The 15,208-nt window shown below is 41.8% G+C and overlaps 1 protein-coding gene across 1 annotated transcript in view; it reads right to left on the reverse strand.

Annotated features, from left to right (window-relative positions):
* Positions 1-1,045: 1,045 nt before the first annotated feature.
* The window catches only part of LOC126354245 (sialin-like), a 125,749-nt gene continuing 111,586 nt past the window's right edge, over positions 1,046-15,208 (reverse strand). The window contains exons 9-10 of the mRNA XM_050003747.1: positions 9,591-9,711; positions 1,046-2,893 (exon numbers count right to left, since the gene is read on the reverse strand). Of these exons, the coding sequence (XP_049859704.1) occupies positions 2,796-2,893; positions 9,591-9,711 (219 nt within the window). The 3' untranslated portion in view covers positions 1,046-2,795. The remainder of the gene's footprint in view (positions 2,894-9,590; positions 9,712-15,208) is intronic.

The following is a 15,208-nucleotide window of genomic DNA, read 5'->3' on the forward strand; positions in this document are numbered from 1 at the left end:
ATGAGCCGCGCGTACGCGACCACTACTACGTTCATGTCCCCCCTTGGGTATCGGTGTTAGTGATGTGTGCACATTAAGCTACAATAAATTAGCACTAAGCTGTCTCAAATGACCACATTGTCAGCAGGACGTAAAACCACAACGTAAAAAAAGTAGCTTTGCATTTTTTGCTTCTCAAATTCAGTGAAACACGATAGTGATTAAGTCACCACTGTAGTAGGCCTAGAAGCGTGATTTGACACAAATTAGAAACTACTGCGAACCGCAGAAGTCAAGAAGGTTGTGTTGAGGTGCGGTTTGACTGTTAAGAAACTGAGAGCGAGCGAATACTTTGGGTGGCTACCGGCATCGAGCTCAATATCCCTCGTATACCTCGCCACGGTCGACGCCAAGTTTATCGTGACAACCCTCAAACAATTTCGGCAGAAGAATATTACAGAGTAACAGTCTATGCTCCCCTACTGGACTTCATTATGACTGATTTACGAGAAAGATTCTCTGCTGATACTTTGGATGTGTTCAACCTTTCTGTTTCCAGTCCAGAAAGTATTGTGAAGATCTTTGCAGGTGAAACTGAAAAAATTGCAGAGTCCCGCACCAACCGCTTCGGTTCGTTGCTTGACGTGCACAAAGTCATTTGCTTCGCTTATGTTAGGGGATAAAATAATAATGTGGCGAGAGAAATGGAATCAAGAAAAGAAACGACAAAAAGAGCTTCCAAGCATCGCCCTTGATATATTGGCTACATGTGATAAGGATGCATTTCCCATAATACGTAAGCTTTTATTGGTCCTGGCAACGCTTCCAGTTACAACTTCATCTGCTGAAAGATCGTTTTCGTCGTTGCGGCGCCCGGAAACTTATTTAAAAACATCGATCGATGAAAACCGCCTCCTTAGTCTTGCATTTATGCATATTCATTACCAGATGCCTGTAGATGTAGAAAAAGTAATTACAAGATTTTAAAAAAGTGGGCGTAGAAGGAGATTAGAATTTAATATTTAAGGACATTAGTTTGAATATACATATTTAATATTAAATTTCATTTTATTTATACTTTTGCATTTTTATTTTATTTCTTTTTTTACAAGAAGAAAGAAAGAAATTTCTTTTATTAATATTTACATTCATGAGGAAAAAAGCTTATTAAGAGCGTAAAATGACGTAATTAACAATATAAGATGATTTCCTGAACGCAGTCAATATCCTATTATAACTTTTCGCAGTCGTATCGTCATTGCTGCGTATAAACACATGCGCGAATTCGATGGGAACATTTTGTCAAATGAAAGAAATTGGTGAACTAATCTCGAAGATTTAAGAATGGAAACAAATGAACATTAGCATTTTTATAGATTATTTTACATTAGCAGACAAACACAGAGTTTTTCAAGTGCACGTGTCGTATTTGAAGAATATTTTTTAGGTAATGCAGTAAGTTATTTCATTAAACACACTTAACACATAGCGACACACAATTAAACTAAAAACAGAATTATAGAGTATTCGTGGTTTTATTTGGAATTAATTTTTTGGTAGGCAGGTGCCAAAAAATTTTCCCCCCTCCTCCCCCTGATCGAGATCCTGGATCCGCCCCTGGTTGGGTGCATTGTCGTTTCCAGTAGAAGAAAGGAACAAATGTTCAACTGTGTGTGAAATCTTATGGGACGTAACTTCTAAGGTCATCAGTCCCTAAGCTTACACCCTACTTAACCTAAATTATCCTAAGGACAAACACGCACACCCATGCCCGAAGGAGGACTCGAACCTCCGCCGGGACCAGCCGCACAGCCCATGACTGCAGAGAGAAAAGAAACAACTTGAAGTTACGATGTGACAGCCGTATCATCATCAACAATGTCACTTGCCTTCATTCAGTATGACACTGTGTAAAGATGTGGCGTTGATGCAGGGCATCAGTCCAGTAACAGAGTACCAGGAAATTTTGGCATTAGCTCTTTTCCCTCTGACCGTTAATTTCTGGTGTTGAAGTCTCTTCAGTATTTAATATAAAAACCCACCACATCTGGATCGAACGTTAACACACCTGTATCCATAAGGAAACTGGACATGAATGCTTGTTACTGAATAATTAATCGCTATAGAATTTCTACATGATTTGTGAATAACATGTGGTCGTATTAACGAGTTAACAGGTGATCAGGATGGCCAAAATTTATTGATTATATGCCACATGAATAAGACTTGTTGAGGCATGAAGAATACGTGAACACTGTGGTCAGCGATTGCGTGTAGCAATAAGTAACAAAGAAATATTAAAACATTTGCCTGAGCATCAAATGTCATCCATGGAATAAAATAGAAACTTGACTAAGATGTGCATCAAATCAGGAGACAGTCTACATAGGGAACTCTAGGATACTATATTTGGCTTAAACATGACTCCTTTATGTGAACTGTCAAAATATACAGTTCGCAAAGTAACGAAACGTTGATTATATTCAGGTGTGATGCAAGACACGGCTTAACGGATTTACATCCGTGCCTTCTCTCAACGACAGCCCGGAAACGTGAGTTTAAATTTGAAAATTTTGCCCATTAGTTGTCACAATCTTAAAAACTGCATGTTTAATACATTCATAGGAAAAAACAAGTACTTCATAGGAAATTGACAACTTTTCTCTTTGCAGACACCACCTAGTGCCTAGCAATTAAGTGCAACAACCCACACATTTGGAGAGTCCATCTCCAGACAACATCCACGTCGATTGTGTCATTATTACCTTCGTTCAGCCCGCTCGTGACACATTAGAATGTTCTGAAGATATCGATGGCTAAAAGTCAAGGGATTTACGCCCACTCTCTTCCACGACCTCATCTTCAATGGCTGCTGTGTCAGCGGACCCCACGCTCTTTGCTTTGGATTGTTTTCCTGAAATAAACACAAAGATCAAAAAATAAAATGTTGTTTTTCTACTATATTTTTCTCTATGCGTGCCACTAGCATTTGTATTAGTGTACGTTCTGTTGTTCCCTGTAAAGTGGATTTTTCTAACAAACACAAGAAAGTGCACAAATAAAACAGAAGTTAAGTGCCGGTATTTGCTATGAGTTTAGACTCGTTCTTAAATTTCTTGATGCATGTCAGCATAATCAGTACAAAGAAATACAACCAGAAATTTTAAAATATACAAAACAAGTAACTTAAACACGTCAGCATAGAAGTGCATGGAAGATCACACCATGGAGGACAAAAAGCATGGAACCTCAAGACAATTTGGGGTTGCGTGAAGTTGATCTTTCTGGCTGCGCAAAAATGGTTCAAATGGCTCTGAGCACTATGGGACTCAACATCTGAGGTCATCAGTCTCCTAGAACTTAGAACTACTTAAACCTAACTAACCTAAGGACATCACACACATCCATGCCCGAGGCAGGATTCGAACCTACGACCGTAGCGGTCCCGCGGTTCCAGACTGAAGCGCCTAGAACCGCTCGACCAGAACGGCCGGATTTCTGACTGCAAGACGGGGAGAGAGCCATGGCAAAACAAGTGGTCTATGGCTTGCGCCGTGTTGTCTTAAAAGTGGTAACCGGAAACCTGCATTTTGGTAATTGTACTGGGATCAGCTGACGTCAGAGCGTAGACGATTGTGAACAGGCCGCGTAATGCACTTCTCTCTGTTGCCACGAAGGAGAATTTTAAATGGATGAGGCCAACATCGTTTACAACTTGTGCTTTCTACATTTCCATATTGGTTTCGATGGAGTCTTTTGCAGAACGCTGCTGATTTTCATGAAGCTTTTCCTGGACCTCCCTCTCTGGATGGCTGGTACATAATCATGCAGTCAATGGCTAGGCTTCGGAACTGGTTTGTGTTTTCCACTTCACGAAGTGGACAGATGTCTGGGGAAACAGTATCTGCCAGATGTTAATCATTGGCGAATAGTTTAGGCCGTAGACATCCAGTAACAATCTACCATGTCTCATTCAATTCCTTGCCGACTTCTTTGGCGTGCGCAAACCCGTACCACAAAGGGCATGCGTATTCAGCAGCTGCTCTTGAAGTTCGGGGCTAAGAGACCCATGTAGACCCTATTTTCTTCCTTAGGATATTATTTCTGGCCTCCACTTTCAACCTCATAAAAGCCATTCTTACTCTCATGGGTAGCATCCACGTTCATGTATAGCCAACACGTTGCCTACCTGCAATGACGTTGCATAAAAAAGGGGATAGATCTGATGCTAACAACTGCCGCCCAATCTCACTTATGACAGCTTTATCCAAAATTCTTGAAAAAGTAATGTATTCAAGAGTAGCATCACATATTTGTAAAATGAAGTACTAACAAATGTTGTACGGGTGCCCATTACATTGATCTTAACTGGCACTACGTGACAATGCTGCAGTTGTTTCCAGTTCATGGTGGTAGAATAATTTCCAGCTCCGAGCAACGGGGAGTTTTGCATTATATGTCCTACATGATTGAAAATTAGACGAGGAAACTGTTGGTTATTTGCGTACTTGTTAAACAATCAAGACTTCTCATGTGATAATCTACATCCTCGATTTCGAAGTTTCCTTGAACGTTTTGGCGATACCTTAGCCAACATTGAGCACTTCGAATTTATCTGGCATCTCAATGTAATTACCCATTAGCTCTATTTGGAGAAATAACATAATTTTTTTTTAGGGAAACTAAGATTCTTTTAGTCACAGTAATGTAAAATTGTTTAATTTCAGGTTCATTAGTAGATAATACAGGCTTCCTGTGTTTACAATCGTTTTATTCGTGTTTCCAGGTAACGATCACATATGTAGATGCTGTTATGGGTAAATCGAACAAAAGACTGCTCTTTATTGACAGAAGACTCAGAAAATGCCACGGGTCTACTAAAGACACTGGCTACACTACGCTTGTCCATCCTCATCTGGAATATTGCTGCGCGATGTGGAATCTTCATCAGATAGTATTGACAGAAGACAGTGAAAAAGTTCAAAGAAGGGCTGCTCGTTTTGTATTATCGCGAAAGAGAGGGGAGACTTCCACGGATGTGATATGCAAACTGGGATGCCCATCATTAAAACAAAGTTGTTTTTGCTTGCGACAAGGTCTTCTCATGTACTTTCAGTCACCAAGTTCATCCTCCGAATGTGAAAATATTTTTGGCGCCCATCTGCATGAGGAGAAATAATCATTTTAATAAAATAAGAGAAATGACAGAAGGATAGAAAAACAATTAAAATCGTTCAAAAGAGGAAATGCCGCTGGACCTGATGGGATACCATTTCGATTTTACACAGAGTACGCGAAGGAACTTGCCCCCTTTCTTGCAGCGGTGTACCGTAGGTCTCTAGAAGAGCATAGCGTTCCAAAAGATTGGAAAAGGGCACCGGTCGTCCCCGTTTTCAAGAAGGGACGTCGAACAGATGTGCAGAACTATAGACCTATATCTCTAACGTCGATCAGTTTTAGAATTTTGGAACACGTATTATGTTCGACTGTAATGACTTTTTCTGGAGACTAGAAATCTACTCTGCAGAAATCAGCGTGGGTTTCGAAAAACACGATCGTATGAAACCCAGCTTGCGCTATTCGTCCGCGAGACTCAGAGGGCCATAGACACGGGTTCCCAGGTGCTTCTTGACTTTCGCAAGGCATTTGATACAGTTCCCCACAGTCATTTAATGAACAAAGTAAGAGCATATGGACTATCAGACCAATTGTGTGATTGGATTGAAGAGTTCCTAGATAACAGAACGCAGCATTTCATTCTCAATGGAGAGAAGTCTTCCGAAGTAAGGGTGATTTCAGATGTGCCGCAGGGGAGTGTCGTAGGACCGTTGCTGTTCACAATATATATGTAAATGACCTTGTGGATAACATCGGAAGTTTACTGAGGCTTTTTGCGGATGATGCTGCAGTATATCGAGAGGTTGTAACAATGGAAAATTGTACTGAAATGTAGGATGATCCGCAACGAATTGAACCATGGTGCAGGGATGGTAATTGAATCTCAATGTAGACAGATGTAATGATGATACAATATAGCAGGTCAGCAACTGGAAGCAGTTAATTCCATAAATTATCTGAGAGTAGGCATTAGGAGTGATTTAAAATGGAATGACCATATAAAATTAATCGTGGGTAAAGCAGATGCCAGACTGAGATTCACTGGAAGAATCCTAAGTAAATACAGCACAAAAACAGGTTACAGTACACTTATTCGCCCACTGCTTGAATAGTGCTCACCAATGTGGGATCCGTACCAGATAGTGTTAATAGAAGAGATAGAGAAGATCCAACGGAGAGCAGCGCTCTTCGTTACAGGATCATTTAGTAATCGCGAAAGCGTTAAGGAGATGATAGATAAATTCCAGTGGAAGACTCTGCAAGAGAGACGCTCAGTAGCTCGGTACGGGCTTTTGTTGAAGTTTCGAGAACATACCTTCACCGAGGAGTCAAGCAGTATAATGCTCCATCCTACGTATATCTCGCGTAGAGACCATGAGGATAAAATCAGAGAGATTAGAGCCCACACAGAGACTTACCAACAATCTGTCTTTCCACGAACAATATGAGACTGGAATAGAAGGAAGAACCGATAGAGGTGCTCAAAGTACCCTCCGCCACACACCGTCAGGTGGCGTGCGGAGTATGGATGTAGATGTAGATGTAGATGTAGAAATTAGAGCTCGCTCCGAAACATTTAAGTGTTCGTTTTTCACGCGCACTGTTCAAGAGTGGAATGGTAGAAAAGTAGCTTCAACGTGGTTCGATGAACCCCCTACCAGGCACTTAATTATGAATTGCAAAGTAGTTGTGTTGATGTATATGTATAAGCAAAATTCAGACAAGCAGTGAAGTTGCAGTTATCTTAGCGCTTTATGAAATTTACAGCAAACTGTGTGTTTCCGTAATTGTAAAAGAAAATCCCAGTAGATCTGTGTGAATAAGGACTATCTGATCTTGTACTAAACTCTCTTACGCTTACACAGGTAGTGGAAGAGGCAAAGATGTAATAGCATATGTAGTTACAACACACGGAATAAATGAATGAATTACTTACAGACTATCTGCATTGGAAACGAATGAAAGTTGCGAAATGGTAAGATTCTGTACTCGCATTCAGTTGGTTAGTTTTATGTTCCAAGCATTATTTGTATGATTAATTACAATGATGTGGAACGAGACATTTTGCATTCACATTAAACATTCGTATGTAAATATGGCTGTATGATGACGATTTACAAGTGTGTTTTATTTTTTATTATTTTGATTTTATTTTTCAAAATGCAGTTCTGAATTAGTTATTCATACTGACCATCTTTTACACATTAGAAAAATTGAAATTCCTCTACGGAATAGAAGAAATTTGAAGGAGAACTTTTTGCCTTTGTTTTCAGATTTAACTTTACTGTCGGATATTTTATATCAGTGGGTAAGTGATCTAAAATTTAGTGGTAGCATTGTGATACCCTTTTTATGCTAAAGACAAACTTAATGTGTATTAATGAAGGTCATTTTCTTTTCTTGTAATTATGTAAACCATTTTTCCTTTTGGACTGTGGTGGGTTAATTATGTAACAAACTTCATGGCCAAATGAATATACTGTGAAGCAGAAGTCAAAATGCCTAACTGTTTAAACAAACGTCTAGATGACGATCGTGGATGAGCTCGACACATTATTCTCACAGCACGTAAGACAACGATTGAAATTCCCCTCCCCCATAGATTTAGTTTTTCCGCTATTTCCCTAATTTGTTTAACTTCAGTGTTGGGATGGTTTCCTTGGAAAATCAGCTGTCGGTTTCTTTCCCTTTTCTTCGCCAGTCGGAGTTTGTGCTCCATCCGTAATGACATCGTAAGCTTCCTTATTTTGCCATATTGGAAAGCGACGGTGCAGTCTTGTTGTGAACTTACTATGAAGACGAAAGTACTGCCTTCTCATGTGTACCCTTCATCAGAATGAACATTAGTTGTCTTAAATTACTGTGAAGTGCGAGGCTCAAGTTTGCTCTTGCCCCAATCTAAAATTGATCGAGTCTGCCAGTAAATATAGGCCTTAAGGTTGTGCAGACTGCCTACATCTTTATCGCCCACGGAATATGACTACATATACTGAAGCGCCAAAGAGACTGGTATAGGCATGCGTATTCAAATACAGAGATATGTAAACACCAGAATACGGCACTGCGGTCGGCAACGCCTATATAGGACAAGTGTCTGGCGCAGTTGCTGGATCTTTTACTACTGCTACAGTGGCAGGTTAGAGTTTGAACGTGGGTGTTATAATCGGCGCACGAGCGATGCGACACAACATCTCAAGGTAGCGATGAAAGGCGGATTTTCCCCTACGACCATTTCAAGAGTGTATTGTGAATGTCAGGAATCCGGCAAAACGCCGAATCACCGACATCGCTGCGCCCGGAAAAATATCCAACGACGACTGAAAAGAATCGTTCAACGCGGCAGAAGTGCAATCCTTCCGAAAATTGCTGCAGATTTCAATGCTGAGCCGTCAACAAGTGTCGGTGTTCCAACCATTCAACGAAACGTCACCGGTATGAGCTTTCGGAGCCAAAGTCCCATTCGTGTGCCTTGATGACTGCAAGACACTAAGCTTTACGCCTCTTCTGGGCCCGTCAACACTAACATTGGACTGTTGAAGACTGGAAACATGTTGCCTGGTCGGACGAGTCTCGTTTCAAATTGTATCGAGCGGATGGACGTATAAGGGTATGGAGACAACCTCACCAATCCATGGACCATGCATGTCAACAGGGGACTGTTCAAGTTGGTAGAGGTTCTGCAATGGTGTGGGACATGTGTAGTTGGAGTGATTCAGGACCCCCGATACGCCTAGATACGACTCTGACAGTTACCACGTACGTAAACATCCTGTATGATCTCCTGCAACCATCCGTTTCCATTGACAAATCAAACGTCCAGAATTGCTACATAGGGGCTCCAGGAACACTCTTCTGAGTTTAAACACTCCACTGGCCACCAAACACCCCAGACATGAACCTTACTAAGCATGTGTGGGATGCCTTCAACATGCTGTTCAGAAGAGAACCCCACTCCCTCGTACTCTTACAGATTTATGCACAGCCCTGCAGGATTCATGGCGTCAATTCCCTCCAGCTCTACTTCACACATAAGTCGAGTCCATGCCACGTCGTGTTGCGGCTATTCTGCTTGCTCCGGGGGCCCAACACCATATTAGGCAGGTGTATAGTTTCTTTGGCTCATCAGTGTATGTTAGTCCCCCGCACAGAGAGTGCATTTAACTGAGATGTAGACTGACCTTGCGGCACAGGCACTTGCTAGTGGGGTTAATAGAATAACTAAAGGGTCTCTAGTGTGATATCCGTTTCTGATGACCGACTAGGAACTGACAGAATTTCTATATATAAGTACTGGAACACACTTGCTGCACTTGATTTTTGGAATGCTTCAGAAATATTATCGTTTTCTTTTGGTCGACCCAGAAATCTATAGTTATCTGTTATATTAACTTTATATTAACTTCGTGCCTGCCTCTTATGTACGTCTTAGCCGTGGTGGAACGAACCCCCTCCACCAACAACACGAAAGCTTGCAGGCGCGAGCACTCACTCACCTGAGGGACAACTATTCCATGGCTGCTCCTCGGCTGTGGTGAACACGGCGTAGACGACATACCCAGCTGCTGACAGTGCCGCCGACAGGTAGAACACCGCGTTCCAAGCAGACCGCGTTTGCTGCAGGCATACAAAACACACACGTCAAAATTAAATTGGCCAAGTCGTGGCTATTAGTATAGGTCGACGAACTGAAGTGTAATGAGGGCCGTATTGTACAGTACTGTTTGTAACTAATTTACCTTTTTCCTCGCCGCGCGGTTTGAGGCGTCATGTCACGGACTGCGCGGCAACTCCCTCCGGAGGATCGAGTCCTCCCTCGGACATGGGTGTTTGTGTTGTTCTTAGCATAGTTAGTTTAAGTAGTGAGTAAGTCTAGGGATCGATGACCTAAGCAGTTTGGTCCCTTAGGAATTCACACACATTTGAACATTTATCTTTCTCCTCGATCGATTGAGAAATGCAACACTAAATTTATACTTTTAATGTCCAAAATGATTGTCTCTTGGGAGAAGGAACACAGAATAAAAAGTAAGCCCCACCATCAACATACTGAATCTCTGTTTAAAATCAAGAGTTATTCTTCCAGTTAGACACTTCCAAAAAATTGTTCACATGGCTCTGAGCACTATGGGACTTAACTTCTGAGGTCATCAGTCCCCTACAACTTAGAACTACTTAAACGTAACTAACCTAAGGACATCACACACATCCATGCTCGAGGCAGGATTCGAGACTGCGATCGTAGCGGTCGCGCGGTTCCAGACTGTAGCGCCTAGAACCGTTCGGCCACCCCGGACGGCCAGACACTTCCCTCGGATGGTCTATAGCTCTGAGCAGTAAAACGAATGTTTATCAAATGAATGAGCATCAAGGTCTTCTTACTTTTTTTAAATCTGATCTATCTGTTCATTTACCAATAACAATTGTTAAAATTTATCTTCTGTTTTTCGCCACTCATGACATGGTATGTATCAAAACTACATACGCATGGGTTTTCAAAGAGAAATACTTTCTAATAATGAAAATACTGGATGAGCACAGAGTCTTGCCCTGATTATAACAATTTATTACAGAATAACCGTTTGACATAATAATTTACATTTGATGCCGTTACATAGGTTAGTGTTACTAGTTTTTTTAAAGACCACTTACGTTAGGAAACCTTAACGTGTGCTCCCTTGGCAGCTAGGAGAATGTCGAGGCGATATTCCTGTTCCTGCCAAGTGTTTCGTTACATGTGTTCTGTCACAGTACCCACAGCAGCTTGTATTCTAGCCTTCAGTTCGTCGACGTCAGCAACTGGTGTGACGAAGACCCTGTCCTTGATATAGACCCAGAAAAATAATTCAAGGGGCGTAATGTCTGGCGAGGAGAGTAATGTCTGGATCGGTGGATTGGAAGGAACAGTCCAACACACTGGCCACCCCGCTCTCCAGACACTAGGCCCCTTGACTTTTTTTTTCTGGGGCTATATCAAGGACAGAGTTTCGTCACACCAGTTGCTTACGTCGACGAACTGAAGGCTAGGATACAAGCTGCTGTGGGTACTGTGACAAATGGTTCAAATGGCTCTGAGCACTATGGGACTTAACTTCTGAGGTCATCAGTCCCCTACAACTTAGAACTACTTAAACCTAACTAACCTAAGCACATCACACACATCCATGTCCGAGGCAGGATTCGAACCTGCGACCGGGTACTGTGACAGAACACATATAACGAAACACCTGGCGCGAAATGGAATACCGTCTCGACATTCTCCGAGCTACCAAGGGAGCACAAGATGATGTTTACTAACGTAAGTGGCCTTAAAAGAAAACTAGTAACACTAACCTATGCAACGGCATCAAACTAAATTATTCTGTCAAACGGTTATTCTGTTAGAAATTTTTATAATCAAAGAAAGACTTTGTGCTCACCCTGTGTAATGTGCAAGAAAATTAAAGATGCACTTCTTCGAAACCATGTTATTTTCCCCAGTGCGACGCTGAAGCTCGAAACTTGCCTGTAAGCTCCCTCTGTAATGGCTCACAACCGTGACGGAAGGCGAGGTCACCCTCGGGTTCGGCAGTGCTTCAAACAGCGAGACGTCGCAAGTGCAGAAAAAGGTACGAGCTCATAAATTCATTAATGACGCCACATTGGCACCATATTTCATCTCAATTCTGCCCAGCTCCACTGTAGACGTTTCACAACATGGGAAGGTCGTCGAACGCATCATCTCTCGATACCTCTGCAACGGAGGGTCAAAAAGGCGACGCCCAGCATTGAAATCACAGTTTTTTTTTTATGGATGATAGAGAAAAACATTTCGGACACGCCTCCGCTTTGAAACGACATAACCCTCCCTCACACCCACTCCACATGAAACACTACTCGAAGGGTAACATATGGCTGCAAAATCTTGAATGTGATTTGACCTCCATGGAGTATATCGTCACCACGATTGTTGGTGTAGTGTACAGGGTGGAAACACTAGAAACCAATCAGAACCATTTAACGAAATCTGAAAGTGACCCAAACTAGAAAAGGGTGTTATGCCTCTTTTTCACACCCTTCTTTCGTGCCATAGCGTGGCGTGTTCACGGCGGGGGGGGGGGGGGGGTAGAGGAGGGGAGGGTGGTGTCGTTGCAACGTTGATACGCATCTAAATAGAATGGGAAAGTTCGGCAACATCATGGCCGCTTGCGCATCTTTCTTGGGCACTTAGTCACTGTATAGAGGCACCCGTCCACTGTTCTCTACCAGCCGTCAGGGAGGGTGACTGTCTCGAAACTAGCGCCTCCTGGCCACTCCTGAAATCTTCAGGGTTTTGAAAGGTTGTCTATTCCGCCAGCGGGTGGGGAGCGGAGGATGGGTATTACTGTAAAGAGACGTATTTAAAGCCCCCGATGTAGGTGCGTAGGTGGCACTCAGGGCGTTGCCGAGCAGGGGAATCTTTGAGGGACACTTTCTCATTTTGTTGACTGCGTGTCAATAATCAATCCCCCCCCTACCCCCCCCCCCCCCCCCTCTCCTGCGCTCACGTCACAGGTGGGAGCCAAAGGGAAGATGAGAAAGTATAAACTCCCTTTTATGCTTCGGGTCGTATTCAAATTTCATCGAATGGTTCTAAACGGTCCCTTCAACTCTGTATTCCAGAACAAAAATATCGGTCACGCGACACTCATAAGGCGTGAGATCACGTCCAGTGGCGTTGTATTCAGGTGATGGCCTTAGAGAAGAGTTGTGTATTTTGAAGATTAAGGTAAAGGCTAACTAAAGGCATTGGCGCCTAATATATCGTTAATTCTGAGCAGAAAAGTTCAGCTCTTCCACAAGTACAGTAATCTCTATTTAGTAGAAGAAAAAAACAGTATCTTCAAATATTGAGAACACAATAAGCTATGAATATTCACTGACACTGGCTCTTGTTGACTGCAGGCAATTACAATAATACTTTTATCATGTTAACAGACCCTTCCGTCGGTTCTTGGTAGAACAACATAATAATAAATGAAAACCACAAGTTTGCTTTTGATCTTTAATATTACTTTTATTGCGTTAACCAGTTTGCGGCTTACAAGGTCATGCCTGACGATGGCCTTGTAAGACGAAAACTGGTTAACGCAATAAAAGTAATATTGTAGAACAAAAGCAAACTGGTGTTTTTCATTTATTACAATAATCCCTCTCGTTCCAGTAATGCTTTCAACAACTAATCGTTAACGGTCATAGCCCAGAAACTGCTCGAATAGTATTTTACGGATCTCCAACAGAAGTTTGATTTGAAAGACTTAAAATTCAGTTTTCCCAAAACTATCAATGTCAACTTCCCTACATATAAGCGACTTACATTACATTGTCTTTTACTTTAATGTTCATATTTTTGCACGCAACCTTCCTCTACAGCTAAGTGACAAAGATTATTTTTTTTTTTTTTTTGGTATACGCGGGTTAGTACTTAAATAGTGGAACTATTTATTCACAACCGATACAAAATAGCTACATATTTGTACCGGGCAACGAATTCTACACAATGTTGGCGACTACTTTGAAGGACAGTAACAGACTCAAACATATAACTCTTTTATATCGGTTGTGAATAGATAGTTGCCACTATTTAAGTTCCAGCCCTTGTATAATCTACTACTTCCTACCTGTTTAGGACTGAAGCATCAACTCATGACTTTAGCTGACGAAATGCAAGCGAAGTTGATTAAAGTATTATCAAGTAAACTGTTGTATGAAATAATTGCATCCATCGTTATAAGAAATAAATAAATTCCTTTAAGTGTATGGCAGGCTTGACTATGGAATACGAGACGAAAACATAAAGTGAAGTGAAAAGAATAGACTCATGTAGGAAAATATTTGCGACTCTTTATATCTTACAAACTTTATGCATCATGATGGTCAGAAGAATGTCATTCAATTTGATTATTAATTAGCTGGGTGTCGAAGTAATAAATAAAATATACAGAAATCGCAACTATTATACACTCTGAACTATGCAAATGAATAAGCTTTGTATGGATTTGAGAAACATGTGCTTCATATTTAATACTTCAGAACACAATACTCGATTTGTTAAACTTTAGTGGTCCTCATTGGGAAATTGGGAAATTTTTGGGAAAACATTTTACATTGTGTTGAGCCATTATATAGAAATTTTGTTTCACATATAAATAAATGTTTTGATGTATATTACTTAAACTTTACAAAAAACTGATTTCTAAATGTCAGTATAATCTGATAAATCATAACTTTCTATGGGTAAGTAGCCCAAGAGAATAGCACTATGGCAGATGCTGTATGCTTTCAAAATGCTGACGTTAAACAAACTGAGGTACATAGATTTTATAATTTTTACGCATTGTTAGTCACATTGTATAACATACTTTCGAGTGTAGAGAGTTAATTAAAACAATGGAAATACACTCCTGGAAATTGAAATAAGCACACCGTGAATTCATTGTCCCAGGAAGGGGAAACTTTATTGACACATTCCTGGGGTCAGATACATCACATGATCACACTGACAGAACCACAGGCACATAGACACAGGCAACAGAGCATGCACAATGTCGGCACTAGTACAGTGTATATCCACCTTTCGCAGCAATGCAGGCTGCTATTCTCCCATGGAGACGATCGTAGAGATGCTGGATGTAGTCCTGTGGAACGGCTTGCCATGCCATTTCCACCTGGCGCCTCAGTTGGACCAGCGTTCGTGCTGGACGTGCACACCGCGTGAGACGACGCTTCATCCAGTCCCAAACATGCTCAATGGGGGACAGATCTGGAGATCTTGCTGGCCAGGGTAGTTGACTTACACCTTCTAGAGCACGATGGGTGGCACGGGATACATGCGGACGTGCATTGTCCTGTTGGATCAGCAAGTTCCCTTGCCGGTCTAGGAATGGTAGAACGATGGGTTCGATGACGGTTTGGATGTACCGTGCACTATTCAGTGTCCCCTCGACGATCACCAGAGGTGTACGGCCAGTGTAGGAGATCGCTCCCCACACCATGATGCCGGGTGTTGGCCCTGTGTGCCTCGGTCGTATGCAGTCCTGATTGTGGCGCTCACCTACACGGCGCCAAACACGCATACGACCATCATTGGCACCAA

Source organism: Schistocerca gregaria, chromosome 3 (genome assembly GCF_023897955.1).
Source record: "Schistocerca gregaria isolate iqSchGreg1 chromosome 3, iqSchGreg1.2, whole genome shotgun sequence".
Lineage (NCBI taxonomy): Eukaryota > Metazoa > Arthropoda > Insecta > Orthoptera > Acrididae > Schistocerca > Schistocerca gregaria.